Genomic DNA, 14,439 nt, shown 5'->3' with positions numbered 1-14,439 from the left:
GCTGCTCCTGTCCCCCCGCCCCACAGCTTTGTTCTGCGGCCGTTCCCACACACGCCCTGTCCCCCAACGCTCCCCTCGCCCTGCGTCTGCCCCAGGGATGGGACTTGGCCAGCAGCACCAAGACCCAGGCAGCGCTTGTTGCCCTCGTACAGAGGATAAGGGGGGTAACAGTGCTTGTACCTGCCCACCAAAGCTGTCTCCTTCCACCCCTCTGTGCAGGTGAGGACATGTTCATGTCCATTCAGCCTCTGGAAATTTCTAGGGACTGAGGCTGCCTCTGTTCGTTGGTTATCATGAGGGACATGGCTGGAATGTGAGCTGTGCAGAGCCTGTGACAAAAGCCTTTCTCAAGTCCTACTGATGTAAACCTACCCAGAAGCGACAGGTTCAGCGGCTGCAGAGATTTACAGAGGTTTATCAGGATGGGAAGGCCCTTTGGGGCTGGTTTCTGTTCTTCATTCCTGCCCTGTTTGGAACATCGCTGATCCCGCTGTCACCTCCAGCCTCTGCCGCAGCTCAGGGCCAGGTCCTGCAGGGAGCAGAGGCCCCGGGACCTCTCCCGCTGCCCCCCCCAGGACGGGCAGCCCAGCCCCTGCTCTGCTGAGCACGGGGGTCACTCAGAGGCAATGGGGCACAGGCGTTTCAGCGGCGTGGCCCATTGCAAGTGCTCCAGAGCCATTAAATCCAGGCCCTGAGGAATCAGACTTCTGTCTCTTTGTCCCTCCTTGTCTCTACTTGTTGCTTATCACCTCTGCACCCCCTAGGCTCACAATTAACTAGATCCACGTGCTTGGCTCCAGTCTGGCCCGTAAATCCCTGCTGCCAGCTCCACTCCCCTCCCCGCAGGACTTGTCCTGACCTGCCAGCCCCTCTGCAGCTCTCCCACCGCAGGAGACACCCCATGCAGTGACCCGAGTTAGCAGGGAGGTGGGACAAGGAGCTGAAGAAGAGGGTTGGGACCTGCAGCTCTTCTCCACGGGTGCACCATGGGACAGGGCAGCGCTGCTGGGGGACTTTGCCCCCATCAAAGGCACCGCAGTGAGCTGTGGTGCTGTGCTGCTGCAGCACAAACACACATACACACAGGGAGGAGGGATGATATCATGACCTGGCTTTGTGTGAGCTATTTAGGGGGTTTAATTATTATTATTATTATTTTTCTTTCCCGTTCCTCTGCCTCCGAACAATGCCGGTCCTGGCAGCACTGCAGTTCACACCATTGTGTGGGGCTGCCCAGCCTCAGGAACGGGGAGATCCTTATCGCCCTGCGCTGACCACTGAGGCCAGTGAGCTCATGCCGGGTGAGAAAAGCCAGTGAGCACCTTGCCGGCAAGCTGGGATGGTGCTGGCAGACGGGGGGGCTTCCCACACACCCACCCCCCAACCCCTGCATTTGGGGGAAGCCCTGGGGGCTGGTTTACCTCCACCAGGCAGCATCGAGCCCCCCAAAACCAGCCTTGTCCCACCCAACCCTGCAGGACCACCAACCACCAGAAACACACCCAGGCTGGCATGCATCCCCCCAGGCTGCACTGGGGCCACCTTCTTCTGCATGTCCCTGCTCCCACCTGGGCACACTGACAGTGTTGGCATCAGTGCCTTTCCCGTGTTTACCCAGGAACGGGTCTAACCTGCCCACAGCCATTTACTTTCCTCCCTGATCCTGCCCATCCTGAAAACGGTCTGTGGCTGTGGGGGGGCGGGGAAGAAGGGGGAGCTGGACCCACACACAGGCTGGCACCGCTGAGCACATCCTGGTGCCACAGGGACAGCTGGGGGAAGCCCTGTCCCCCTGAGTACATACGACATGACTCTGGCTCCCCAGGTGCAGTGGACAATGGGGCTCACCCTGGGCATGGAAGCTTATTGAGCTGATTCTCAGTTTTTTGCCCCCCATGAGAGCAGGCGTCATCATTCCCAGGCCCCGTGGCAAGAGCCTGGAGCTGTCAGCCGCTCCCCATGGCACCAGGCTCAGCCTCTTTATTTTTGGAAAGCCAGCAAGCTCCCGGGGTGATGGCATTGCGGTGGCACCGCGCCTGCCGAGCCCCAGCCCACCTCAGTGACAGTGGCCCCACACCCACCACAGCATCCAGCTGTGGGGCTGATGCATACCACCACAACGGCCATTTCGGAGATAGCCCTGCAGCCACAGAGGGTGACAGGGACCTGCCCAGGAGCCAGCCCTGGTGTCATGTCCACCACAGTTGGGGGGACAGAGGGCCGAGTCTGGCCCTGCTGCAAGGCACCCGCCAGGACAGGAGTCCCCCAGGGCAACCAGCAGCATGGGGAGCCTGTCCTCATCCCCAGCCGCCCCACAGCCATTTCCCTGCCCTAAGTTGCCACCGCTTGCCGGGGCACACGGTTTTTCTCCCCGTGGGGTTTGGCTGTCCGTCCCTTCCTGCCCACATCCACGCTGGCCAGGGCGTGCTTGGTGTGGGCCAGCTTGCTCTTGCGGTGGTGGGGGCGGCTGCTGCACCAGAGGCGGGCGCAGTACTCCTCCACCCGCCGCAGGTTTTGAGAGCTGATGAGGTGCATGATGTCCTTGAACCAGGTTTTGGGAGCCTGCGGCACCAGCCGGGGCTCAGAGCAAAGTGGGCGCAGGGGTTCGTCCCCCCGCTCCCAGGGGACGGTGCGTGCCAGCTGCTCACTGGTGAGCACCTCCAGGGCTGTCTTGGCCACTGTCTGTGTGAAGCCGTGCTCCAGGGTCTTGCAGTAGTAGATGCCAGTGTCGTGGCGGTGCAGCTTGCGGAAGAGCAGCCCTTGCTCCGTCTGCAGGATCCGCTCGTCTGTCTTCACCTGCCGGCCATCACAAGGTTGATGGGAGGGGTCCAGATTTGGCCCCACATCCCCCCTATGTCCTCACAGGGCGAGCACAGCAGGCATGGGGGGAGCCTCACCTCATCCCGCTGCTCATCAGGGGGTCTCTGGACAAACCACTGCACGGTGGCCTGCGGGGAGCGGGGGGTGCACTCCAGGAAGGTGCTGTTCTCCTCTGCCCCATACAACACCTTCTCCTCAACGCTCTCAAAATCATCCACTGCGGCACAGACAGACGTAGGCTCATGGGGAGGGCACAGCCAGGCTTCCATGCACCTGGGTGTCACCCCCCGTCCAGGGCCACTGTGTGGCTTCAGTCCCCTTCTCCCCACCTCCCTAGGGACAGACAACACCCACCTTCTCTCGGGGCACCCTTGGTCTAAGGGCACAGAGACAAGGGTGCCTCAGCCCACCTGTGGTAATGGTTTTAAACTAAAGGAGGGGAGATTCAGGCAGGACATGAGGAAGAATTTTTTTTACAATGAGGGTGGTAAAATACTGGCCCGGGTTGCCCAGAGAGGTTGTGGATGCCCCAACCCTGGAGACATCCCAGGCCAGGCTGGACGGGTCTCTGAGCAACCTGATCTGGTTGAAGATGTCCCTGCCTATTGCAGGGGGTTGGACTGGATGAGCTTTGAAGGTCCCTTCCAACCCAAATTAGTCTATGATTCTGTGGCCACAGGCCCCTCTGTGTGCTGAGGGCTGGGGATGCTGAAAATCTCAGGACACGTGAATGAGCTCCTCAGCCCTGTGGACCCCCCCAGTCTCTCACCAGTCAGGTTCTGGTCCAGACACTGGTGCACAGGATTGCCGTGGCGGATGTCCTGACGGCGGTGACGGCGCTTACCCGAGGGCTGGTAGTGGGTGCAGGCGGTGCCGTCCCAGGCGCAGTAGGGATCCCTGGCCAGGCAGCACTCGGCACAAGCTGTGCCGTAGGTCTCACACCGGTGCAGCCGCACCTGGGCCACCCCGAGGCTGGAGCCCACGTAGAGTGTTTGCTGGGGGAACGGCACCAGGATGGTGATGCCGCAGCCCTCATGGGCACAGCCCCAGCGGGGATCCCCAGGGTAAGCACCATGTAGGCTTCGAGAGGCTGGTGACAACCACTCAGTCCTGCCATGTCCCCAGCCCCATGGCTAAGCCTTATCCATACTCACACGTTTGACAGAGATCTCCATCTGGGTGATGGGCACAGGCACCTGCAGTGGTGGTGAGCGGGTATGAGCCTGGTGAAAGCCTCACCGTGGAGAGCCCAGCTCATTCAGATGTGCCAGAGCTCTGGGGGCACACTGGGAATGTTTTCGGGGAGGGTGAGAACACCCTCAGCCACCCTCTGCCCTCACAGCCCTGAGACCTCCCAGTCCCCAATAGTGCAATGACAGCCCTGAGCATTCATCCATAGCCATGTCCCCACCCTGAGCCCACCTCGCTGTCTCCCTCCCTTGCATGCAGAGCAGCAAATGGCACCTTGAAAACCTGCAGCTCCTCCAGGACAATTTCCTCAGTTGCGACTGAGCTTGTCTTCTGCAGGACCACCACCTTCAACACTGAGCCGGCATCTGCGAGGAGGAGGAGGTTGGAGGTGTGAGCACCCTGCCACCACACACCCCTGCGTCGTGCCCACCAGTAGCCCCAGTGCCAGGGCTTCTCCCTGCACACCATTCCTACTGCTCACCTGTCCCGAGGAAGAGGACATCATGCTGCCCATCCTCAGCCTCCACCCGGTCCACCACGAGCTGGTGAAGGCGGTGGGGCAGGTCAGTCTTCACCAGAAGGGGCCGGCGGTGCCGGGGGTACACGGGCTTGTACATGAGGGGGTGTGCACGGGCAAAGTGCAGCACCTCATCAGGGAAGTCCTTGGTGGTGCCAAACTGCCGCCGGGGCTGGTTGGTGGTCTTGCTGGGACACTGTGGGGACCAGAAGGGACCAGCTCAGCCTGGTCACCACAGCACCGTCCTTGCCCCTCCATCACCCCACAGAGCTGTTTTGGGTCCCTCCCTGCCTTCCCATTTGGGATCCATCTCCTTCACCCCTTTGCCAGACCTCGCTCCCCAGCCATCCCTTGTGGGTTCCACAGGGAGCCCATCCCAGCAGGTAAGAAGGCAGAGGATCAGCCCCATCACCCTCCAAGAAGAGCAATCGGAGGAGCGAAGGGGACCTGGTAGCCTGGGGAGTTGCTCACCACGCCAGGCCGTGGGTAGGGCACCCTGCCCTCGTAGGCGCCCCACTGGTGGTGGGGGCTCTCCCGGTGGGCAAAGGGCCCGTTGAAGACCTCCCGAATGTCAGCCATGTGGTACACACAGACAGCAGAGCCCTGGAAGACGTGGCTGAAAGGAGACAGTGGATGGGGTAAGCAGAGCCACACTCAGAGCCAGCCAGCGGCATCAGTGGGGAACATGGGAGAGCTGACATTTCCATACAGACCAGGGCAGAGCTGGGGGGCGCTCGGGAACAACCACCAGCCATGTGGTGGCAGTGACAGGGCGGGTCATGGGTGGCTGCAGCTGTATGTCCCCAGAGACTGGGGCTGGACCACCCACCTGACGGTGCTGAAGAGGGCATAGATCTCCGGGCTCTTCCCATCCTTCGTCCTCAGCAGGAAGATATCCTCTGGGGATGAGAAACCCAAGCTGTGGAGGTTCTCTTGGAAGCCCAGGAGCTTGCTGAAGCCACCAACCAAGGGTCCACTCCCAGTGAGGTCCCTAGCTCCACACACGCCTTACCCAGTTCATCGAAGTGAGTGTCAATGCCACCAGGGCCGGGGACAGAGCACACTAGCCGTGCTTTGTTGAAGGTACTCCACTTGTTGACCAGCACCCTCTGACCTCCAGCATCGTTCTGCAGGGAGAGGGAACATCAGGGCCACTGCTGTGACTTGGCACATCCCTGTCCTGCATGATCCCTGCCAGCATCTCACCACGCAGACCCGTGCCACCCGGCTGACAATGGCATGCTCCTTGCTGTCCGCCTCCACCACCTTCTCCGTGAAGAAGAAATAGGCTTTGTCATTGTCCTTGTCGTTATTGTCTGGGATCAAGTGGACTGCCACGAATTTGGGGTCTACAAATGGGAGTTGGCTGCATCAGATGGGGTGAGAGGGCACAGCCACTGCCTTCGGACCCCCGCACCACACTGGGGCTGGATGGGGACCAGGAGAACCCCCAGGCCACACTGGTCCGGTGTCTTTCCCCAACACAGGGGATGTCACACCATGGCCAGTGGGTGCTCAAGGCTTCTGGTCCCCAGCATTAGCCCAGCTTGGGGGATAAAGGGGCAGGAGGAGCCGTTACCATTCAGTAAGCGCTGGTCCACCTCGGTGCGCAAGGCAGAGCGGGTACCCATGCTGCGGAAGATGCCGGGATCACGGCCCAAGAAATCTGCAGTGAGGCCAGTGTACAGCTCTCCACCTGGCAAAGACATTTGCCGCGGGGCTGAGAGCCAGCCCGGCTGACACAGGGACTGGCACCAGGACCGTCCCCAGTCCCAGTACCCCAAGGGCTCTTGGTTCCCAAGGAACACAACCCACCAATGACGGTGCTGGCGAAGGCGCGGCTGGGCTCGAGTGGGCACCTGCCCCGGCCGGGCTCCACGCTGGCGGGCTCCAGGCTGAAGGTGTGCTGGGCAAGGGGGGCAGGCAGGGAGCAGGCAGGTGAGTCCCCTGGCTGTGCCTGGGCACACAGGACTGGGGCTGGTCCCTGCCTCCCTGCTTCCTAAGAGATCATCTGGGAGTAGGATCTGTGCTTTTTGGGGCAAGGCTGATGCTATGGGGATGCACAGCAACCAGAGGGACCCACCAGCCCCAACGCTTGCCCATCGCCTGGTCAGAGGCACTGTGGTATGGGCAGGGCTGGCTCTGCCTGCACAGCACCCAGCTGTGAGGAAGGGATGGGGGACCTGCCTTTCCACCCCAGCCAACCTGATTTATGAGCAACGAGCTGGGAGAGGAGGAAACCCCACCCACACCACAGTCCCTGGCAGGACACCAGCCCCAGGGGACATGTCTGATAAGGCAACACCAGGCCAGAAAGGTGGGGGAGATGGGGCAACAGGGAGCTGGTTCCTGACAGCCCCCGCCAGTATTCAGCATGGGGCGAACACCATATCCAGCATCCCCATGCCATCCCAAAGCCACCCACGAAGGAAGCAGAAGGTGGGGATCTACTCCCAGGGGTGTCCTGTCAGGGATGCTCAGAGTGGGCACCCACCGCAGGGCTGCCCTACCTCGCCACGGTGCCCCACATAGACGAAGGCACAGACGGGGTGGAAGGCACCGGTCCCGCAGGCCAGCAGGTGGGTCCGGTTGTAGGGGTGCAGCACGCGGACGTAGTTGGCACAGTCAGTCTGGGGGAAGAGCAGGGGAAGGAAAGGGTCACAGGGGACTTGATGCCCACCCCCAGCTCCCTGCCTGTGCCTGGGGCCCTACAACAATGGGTGAGCCCCAGCCCCAGCTCCCTGGGCTGCACCCAGGCTCTCTGCATTCACCCCGGTGCCAGGGGAGCGAGGTGGCAGCTTGCACCCACCCACAGGGCTGGCACCGACTTCATCTGGGGAGACCACAGCCCATTGCAAAAGGATGGGGCTTTTTACTGGTCCTTCTGCTGCGGACAGCATCCCTGGGGGAACCACGCATGGCCCAGCTGGTACCTGGGTATCTCCTGCCCACAGACACCCCATCACACAGCTCACAGGGCAGCAAGGTCACCTGCCAAGCCATCTCCTGGTGGCAGCTCCTACACTCAGTCCCCTGGGGGACCCTCCTTTTCCCAGCGCCCAGGACGTGACCACATGCAGGGACATCCTTCCCCATCGTGTTCCTGCTCACGCTAGGGATGAAACAAAAGGAGGAAGTGCAGGAGACAAAGACGGATACCCACAGGCATCCTCGGCTGTCTCCAGAACAGCCCCGATTTATACTGTCTGGGGTTGTCCCCTTCCATCAGGGACCACCAGCAGTGGCACCCCCAGGGCTGCAGACCTGCCACCTCTGTCCTGGCAGTTCCTGCTGGGAAAGGACTCCCATCCTTCTGCTCGGGCATCACCACCGTTAGCTTGGCAGCTCCCCCCAGCCAGCGCCAGTCCTGCCTGCCCCCACCATCCCCCTCGGCAGGACACGAGGCCCCTCGTCTGCTGGGAACACCGCCACCGAGCTGCCCCGGGGGTTCCCAGCCTCCCTGCTGTTTATTTTCCCTTTGCAAAGAGCCTCTAAAATAGCATGTCTAAAAAAAAAAAATGTATGTTCAAGAAAAATAAAAGGTCGAGTCTGCCCCATCTTGAATCTGTCGGTGAGAGCTTATAAAATAAACACACAGACCAGGAGGGGTACTCCCGGGAGCAATTTGTCTGGGCCAGGGAAGCCTTGGGGACTTTTTCCCCGCCATAGTCCTGTTTCATATCGAACAGGGGGGTGCAAAGAGTGGCAAGGTTTGGTGAGTGAGGTCGCTGAACCTGAGTCAGCTACACATTTCCCACCATCAGAGGTGGCCAGGATGGGCCAGACCACATTGTTGGGGTCTGGAGCAGAGCATGGGGCTTTCAGTGCCTCTGAGCTGGAGTCTCCCAGCCCGGCTATCGCTGCTCACTTGGTACAGCCATGTTTGGGACATGCTGACCCCAACTCTGTGATCATGGGGCTGAGCGGAGCCCCAGAGATGAGATTTCCAGAGCCCAGCACAAGCATCTCACATGGCCAGGCTTGGTAACCAACTCCTTGCCTCAGTTTCCCTCATGCACCGGGATAATCCCTTGCTCTGCTCTAGCATTAACCAGTCTGTGACCCCCCAGGGCCATCTCCCATGAGGTGACATGGCACAGCCCTGGCCCACAAGGGGACCCCCCCAGCTCAGGGCAGAGCACACATGGGTGAGACTCACCCTTGGATCCTTCCCTTTCTGAAAACACTCCTCCGTCTGCCCAGGGAGGGGAGGCCAGTAGATCTGAAACACAAAGGACCTGTTGGAACAGGAGCGGGGACAACAGGGGCCCAGCCATGCGAATACATGTCCCCTGGCTGCTGATGGCACAGGGATGGAGAGAGGGGCAGAGAGAGGGACCAGCAGCTCCTCAGAGCCCCAGCAGGACCCACTCTCCTGGGCAATGCACCCCAGTGGTCACAGCCCACAGCCAGGCTGGTTTTGGGGGGTCACACTGGGGATGGCCAGAGTTGGCCTGGAAGGTGGGGACTTGTGGGTGGTATGGGAACAGTACAGAGTGATGGAGATCAAGTCCCCCACAGCCTTCAACAGCTCTTGGACCAGGGGCAGCTTGGGTACACAAGCTCTTGACCCCGTTGCAGTGACCCAGCATGCTGAGGGCACCTCATTTCCTTCTCCACTTTCTGCTGCTGGAAATGGCCCAGAAACACGTTTAAAAAAATCCAAGAAGTTGGAGAGGGTGAAGGAAGAGGGGAATCACCACCCAGCATTGGTGCTCTTGTCTGTCACCTCTCCCACCAAGAGGCTTGGAGAGGTCTGAGGGCTTTTCCAGCTGAGCCCTGGCACAGCTCATTGTAGTGATGAATGCTGTTAGCTCCTTGTCTCTGCAGGCTTTCAGCTGTATATTTGGCCTATGAAGGGGATGCCCAGATGGCGTTGGGGAGCACTCACTGTTTCAATTACAGCTTTTTAGTAGAGTGGGGTCTCAGCACCCACTCAGCACCCAGGACAAAGTGGTGGGCTGTGCCACTGGCTGCAAACCATGTTTAATTGCTAATTGCCCGCAGCAACCAAGGCCAGCCCTCCCTTGCCAGGCAGTCCAGGTTTTCAGATGCATTTTGGGGCACTTGAGACAGGGCCATTCCTAGAGCAGGTCTTGTTTCAGGGTGGTTTCACCTGGCTCAGCCGGGCAGCATCTGCTCAGAGGGGAGAGGGGTGCACAGGGCGGCAGGGGGGGGACAGAGACCCCGGGGGGCTCAGCTGGACCCAGCTCACCTCCTTGGCATCCGCACTGGCCCTGTCCAGGAGCAGCGAGTAGAGCACATCCTTCCCCCCGATGAAGAGCCGGTCACGGTACTCATCCAAGTAGAGGGAGCGGAATCCCAGGAAGCCTCGGTGGCCAAAGAAGAGAACGGAGCGGTTGGTCCCCAAAAGTTCTGCCGGAGAGGGAGGAAAGCACTAAGAGGAGTCATCCCGGCCCCAGAGACCTGCAGGGCTCTGTAAGCACTGCTCACCTTAAATGTCCCCTCCTGGCCATGGGTACAAGCCTGTGGGACATCCTGCTGTGCACACTGGGGTCCCCTGAACACCAGTCCACAGCCCACTCAACATGAGGACAGGAGGGACAAGTGATGGATAACATCCCACAGGTAAGTGCCCTATCGCACTCCCAGGCCCTCTCCACCTGAGGGCCAGCCATTGAAGAATGCTGTGGCAAACAGGCATTGTGGCAAGGGAAAACAGAGTGGGGTAACACAACCACAGGTGCTGTGTGGGCTCCCAGTCTCCGAACACCCTTCACACCTGCCTGGGAAATGTGAAAGGATGCTCAGCCCCCCCACCTCAGTGGTGGCACCAAGGGGTCCTAGTTTTCTCAGGGAGTGACCAGAGGGCTGTGATGGGTGCAGAGGCAGCAGTGTCCCTTTGAGCTGCCAATTCTGAGCACCATGGAGACATCACAGGGCCAGCAGAAGAGCTGCTCCCAGACACTGCAAGCAGCAGCATTCACCTCCATCCCTTCCCAGAGGCACAAGCAACCCAGCCTCCCCCAGCCCAGGTTGCTGCTCTCCCTCCCAGGCAAGGACAAAGCCACAGAGCCAGCAGGCACCAAGGTCCTGGACAAGTTTACCCCCGGCAAGGTTCAGCTCAGCCACCCCTAGGTCATACCATGGCTGTGCCACAGCAACTCAGGCTCTGCAAGAGTCTGGCAAAGGCTGTGCCTGCTGCCAGCCCCAGGCTGGCCCCGCACAGAGGCCAGGAAGACAGTGAGAGTGGACATGAGGAGAGCAGAGGTCCTGTCCTCCCCGGATGTGAGCTGGGAACGCAATAGGAGGCACCCAGCCAATGCCATGAGAAAACGGACACACAGAGCCCACCACTACCACCATCAGACCCCAGTGCCACGGAGACTTCCACCCCCCATGGCATGGTGACAGTGCTTGGAAAAAGGCACCAGCACAGGGACACTGTATCCCTGGAACAGACATCACATCCCAAAGCAACAGGGTCTGGTGATCAAAGCTTCCAAAGCAGGTCCAAGCCCAAACCCCGTAGGATGCAGAGGGGACCCTCACACTGACAATGATGCGGGGGCAGTGGCATGACTGGCTCCTAATGGGAAATGACTTTTCGGGTCAGCAAGCAGAAAACCCCGGCACAGTGGCGCCCACCCAGCTGCCACAGAGGAAAAGGGCAAGAGGGAGCGGTTCAACTTCACAAGGCTCTGAAACCCCCTCCCAGCCACTGCACCCACCAGACAGAAGAGGACAAAGCACCATTGATGAGCACAGCCATGTCCCCAGAAACCCTGTGCTGGGGAAGGCTGCCAGCTGCCAGTGCTGACCACTGGGAAAGCCCCAGCCAGAGCATCCACCACACATGTCTCCATGAGAGGGGAGTTGGTGGTGGGACAAGCAGAGTGGCCAGCAGCCCAGTGCACTGGGGTACCAAACCCTGCTCTTGCTGGGGGGACATTTGTCACCTCCAGTGAGAAGGTGGCCAGTGACACAATGATCCCATTCTGGTACAAAATGCTTCTTCCGGGACCTACAAGGGAAGCAAGATCCATCCGTGAGGGGGGAATGGCCACCTGTACCCCATCACACACAGCTCCCATCCCCACCAAGTCACTCAAGGGCAGTTCCAGTGCCCTAACTGGTGATGCTGGTGGTGTGAAGGGATACAGCCCCAGTGGCTCCATCCTCATCAGGGAGACTTCTGTGCTGCAAGAAGAGTTGACACCAGGCACAGGGGACCCCTCCACCCCATGTCCCAGGGGGGTGTCCTCCTCCCCTTTCCCTCTCAGCATCTTGGGTCCTTCCATATCGCCAGGCCCAGCACAGGAAAACGCTGCCGTCTCCTTCTATTCTTGCCCAGCAATAATGTTTTCCCAGCTCAGAATAACATTGGCAAAGTCATTGAGCTCCTTTTATTGTTTCAGGCAAGACTTCCCCCACTCCCCCAGCCCCAACAAATTCCTCCTGCGCCTCAGGTTACACAGGCTCTGGGCGCCTTCCCCTCCCGTGGCTTCCCCTCCCCAGGGAGCAGCACCCTGCCATACTCCATCCCCAGCACCCCTTTACCCCCAAGGTGGGGGTCCCATAGAAGCCACCCCCCAAGCACCACTGCAGCAGGATGGGGGCCCTTTGGGGGAGACAGTGGAGAGCTCGGGGGGCACTGGGCTGCGCTGTGATGCTCCTTGTGCACAGCAGCAAAATGTTTTTTCCTCTCTTATAAAAGCCACTGCTGGAAGTCAAAGGAGAAGGAAAAGAGCAGCTTGAAGTGAGAGAGAGAAGAGGTGGGGACACAGCCACTCCTGCACCCACAGCGTGACACCTTCCCCTATGGCTACCCCAAATGTTGAGCCACCAGCCACACACAGTCCAAGCCAACGAGCTAAGCGCAAGCAGCTTCACTTCACCCCGGTTTTCATTTCAGAGGCATCTAATGGTTTTAATTGAAATTTGCATTTTCTTTTTCTTCCCCCCAGGGAGAAGGCGGTGGCAGAATTTATTTCATGGGAAATTTCAGCTTCTGTTTCCAATTTGGAAGAGGAACGGAATAATCAGCTTAAGAAGAAAAAAGCTTCAAAAGGTTGCTCCTTCCCCACGGGAGGCTGAGGAGCCCGCCCAGCCCTGGGGAGCCCCTTGCACCTGGGGAATGGCAAAGCACGACTTTGGACTGGAGCGGTTCAGATACCCAGCCAGACCCTGAGCCCCACGACCAAGCTCTGCCGGGCCCTCAAACCTGCCAGCCTTGCTGCCAAGCCCCACCTGAGGGCACCAACCGATCCCATCACAGGGCAGAGCTGGGAGCCATCCCAGGCTCCTGCTCCCTCCCAGGGTAAGCGGGGCCACTCCGTGCCTCAGTTTCCCCCATGTAGCAGGGAGGGAGCCCCAGTACAGAGCCAGGGACACTGCCAGCCCGTGCCCCAGGGCCAGGGGACCCCCGGGCAGCACCAGGGCAGGTGGCAGTTCTCCCTTGGCACAGGGACATGCTCCGCAGGTCCTGGGGCTCTCTGAGAGCTGGGCTGCCCCAGGTCTCCCCATTCCTTGAGAAGAGGAAAGACATGTATTATGCAATTTATTTTATTTTAACTTTTCTAAGAGCAGGTTCGTTGTTTTTAGGCAAGAAGGAGATTGGGGCACTCCAAACTCCTGTCAAGTTTGGCTGGAAGCAGCTGGTGGATTAAGTTGGCAAAGCGGGGGATGCAGCGAGCCAGAGCAAGATCACAGGGAGAGTTTTAATTAAAACCGAGCACTCCCAGCACAGTACTCGAAGGGCCCCCCCGGCACCCCAGCACCCGCCTCCCAACACGGCAGGGCTCAGGGGTGCCCAGGCTGAGCAGCACCCAGGGACCCCCCCGGGCAGCTGAGAGACCGCCTGGCTCCCACCCAGCCATGGGCAGGGTGCTGAGCACCCACGGGGATACCCACACCAGGGGAGCATCCACGCACCACAGCGGCCACCCAATCCACATGCCAGAGCGCACCAGTGTCAGAACAGTGCCCTGCCTCAGTTTCCCCCCACTCCACGTGCGAGACGATCCCTCGTGGGAAGCAGCGGGGCGGTGCATTCCCCTGCCCCATCACCCGTCTTCCCTCGTTCCTCCTCCTCGGGGGCTCCCACCGTCCCGCGTGGGAAACGGGACAACGCCGAGCAGCCACCCACCGAAAGCACAAGGTGCCCCCCGCACAAACTCCTCCATAAACCCGCACTCAGGGCCCAGTGCCCACAGCCGGGGCTCCTCCCGACCCCCGCGTGGGGGGAGCCGAGGACACCCCTGTTTGGGCAGACACCTCCCATCACCCCCCTCACCCAGCAGCAGGTGCCCCGGCTCACCACGATAGGGCAGGCGGAGCCGGGGTGGGCTGCGCCCCGCCGCCAGCAGCGCAGCCCCCAGCCAGCACATCCACGCCGACACCCACAGCCGCATCCCGCCGCCGCTGCCGGGGCTGCCGGTGGCACCGAGTTTTTATGGGGCCGCCATCCGACCGCCTCCGGCCCGCCCCGGCACGCCTCCACCGCCCCCCCCCCCATCCTCCGGGACGGCGGGGGTGCGCGGGGGGTGTCGTGAGGGGCGGGCCGGACCCAACCCCCGAGGGGGTGCCCGAGAGCTCGGTACGCCCCCAAATTGTCGCCTGCCACCAGCGGTGTAGGCTTTCCTGCAGCACCCCCCCTCCCGCCCCGCAAGGTAACTCCACCAGCCCCTTCAGCTCATCTCTGAAGATGGGGAGCAAGGTGGGGTCCCCCAGCCTTGCCCTCCTGGAGGGGTAGGAGAGGGCACGCAGACCTGTCCCCTGAAAAGGACACTCAGTGTGGGGTGATCTCCAAGCACCAATAAGCACCTGTCCCCTGGGTCCCACCTCAGCAGCCAGACAAGCTGGGGACACCAGGCCAGTTGGGGACATCAGGCCAATTGGGCAAGGGGGCTGAGCAGGATCGAGTGGAGCACGGGGTGCTGCACACAGCC

At 60.6% G+C, this 14,439-nt stretch overlaps 2 protein-coding genes across 3 annotated transcripts in view; one reads left to right on the top strand and one right to left on the bottom strand.

The window, feature by feature from the left end:
• Positions 1–14,439, top strand: part of LOC136105806 (semaphorin-3F) — a 111,461-nt gene that overhangs the window by 14,814 nt on the left and 82,208 nt on the right. The window lies entirely within an intron of this gene.
• SEMA3G (semaphorin 3G) lies at positions 1,114–13,908 on the bottom strand. 2 transcript variants are annotated; one of them, XM_071813070.1, is made up of 16 exons: positions 13,809–13,908; positions 9,744–9,904; positions 8,688–8,750; positions 7,039–7,158; positions 6,344–6,485; positions 6,108–6,224; positions 5,735–5,877; positions 5,541–5,655; positions 5,358–5,427; positions 5,000–5,144; positions 4,493–4,724; positions 4,285–4,376; positions 3,975–4,016; positions 3,590–3,815; positions 2,898–3,037; positions 1,114–2,796 (listed from the first exon to the last, which is right to left on the bottom strand). In XM_071813070.1, the coding sequence occupies exons 1-16, from the start codon at positions 13,900–13,902 to the stop codon at positions 2,332–2,334; spliced, it is 2,367 nt and encodes a 788-aa protein (XP_071669171.1). In that variant the 5' UTR covers positions 13,903–13,908; the 3' UTR covers positions 1,114–2,331. The 2 variants fall into 2 exon arrangements, with proteins under 2 accessions (XP_071669171.1, XP_065701694.1); XM_065845622.2 differs by having other exon boundaries at positions 6,344–6,434.

The sequence above is a fragment of the Patagioenas fasciata genome, chromosome 10 (assembly GCF_037038585.1).
Source record: "Patagioenas fasciata isolate bPatFas1 chromosome 10, bPatFas1.hap1, whole genome shotgun sequence".
Lineage (NCBI taxonomy): Eukaryota > Metazoa > Chordata > Aves > Columbiformes > Columbidae > Patagioenas > Patagioenas fasciata.
This window is presented reverse-complemented; position numbering and strand designations above follow the sequence as displayed.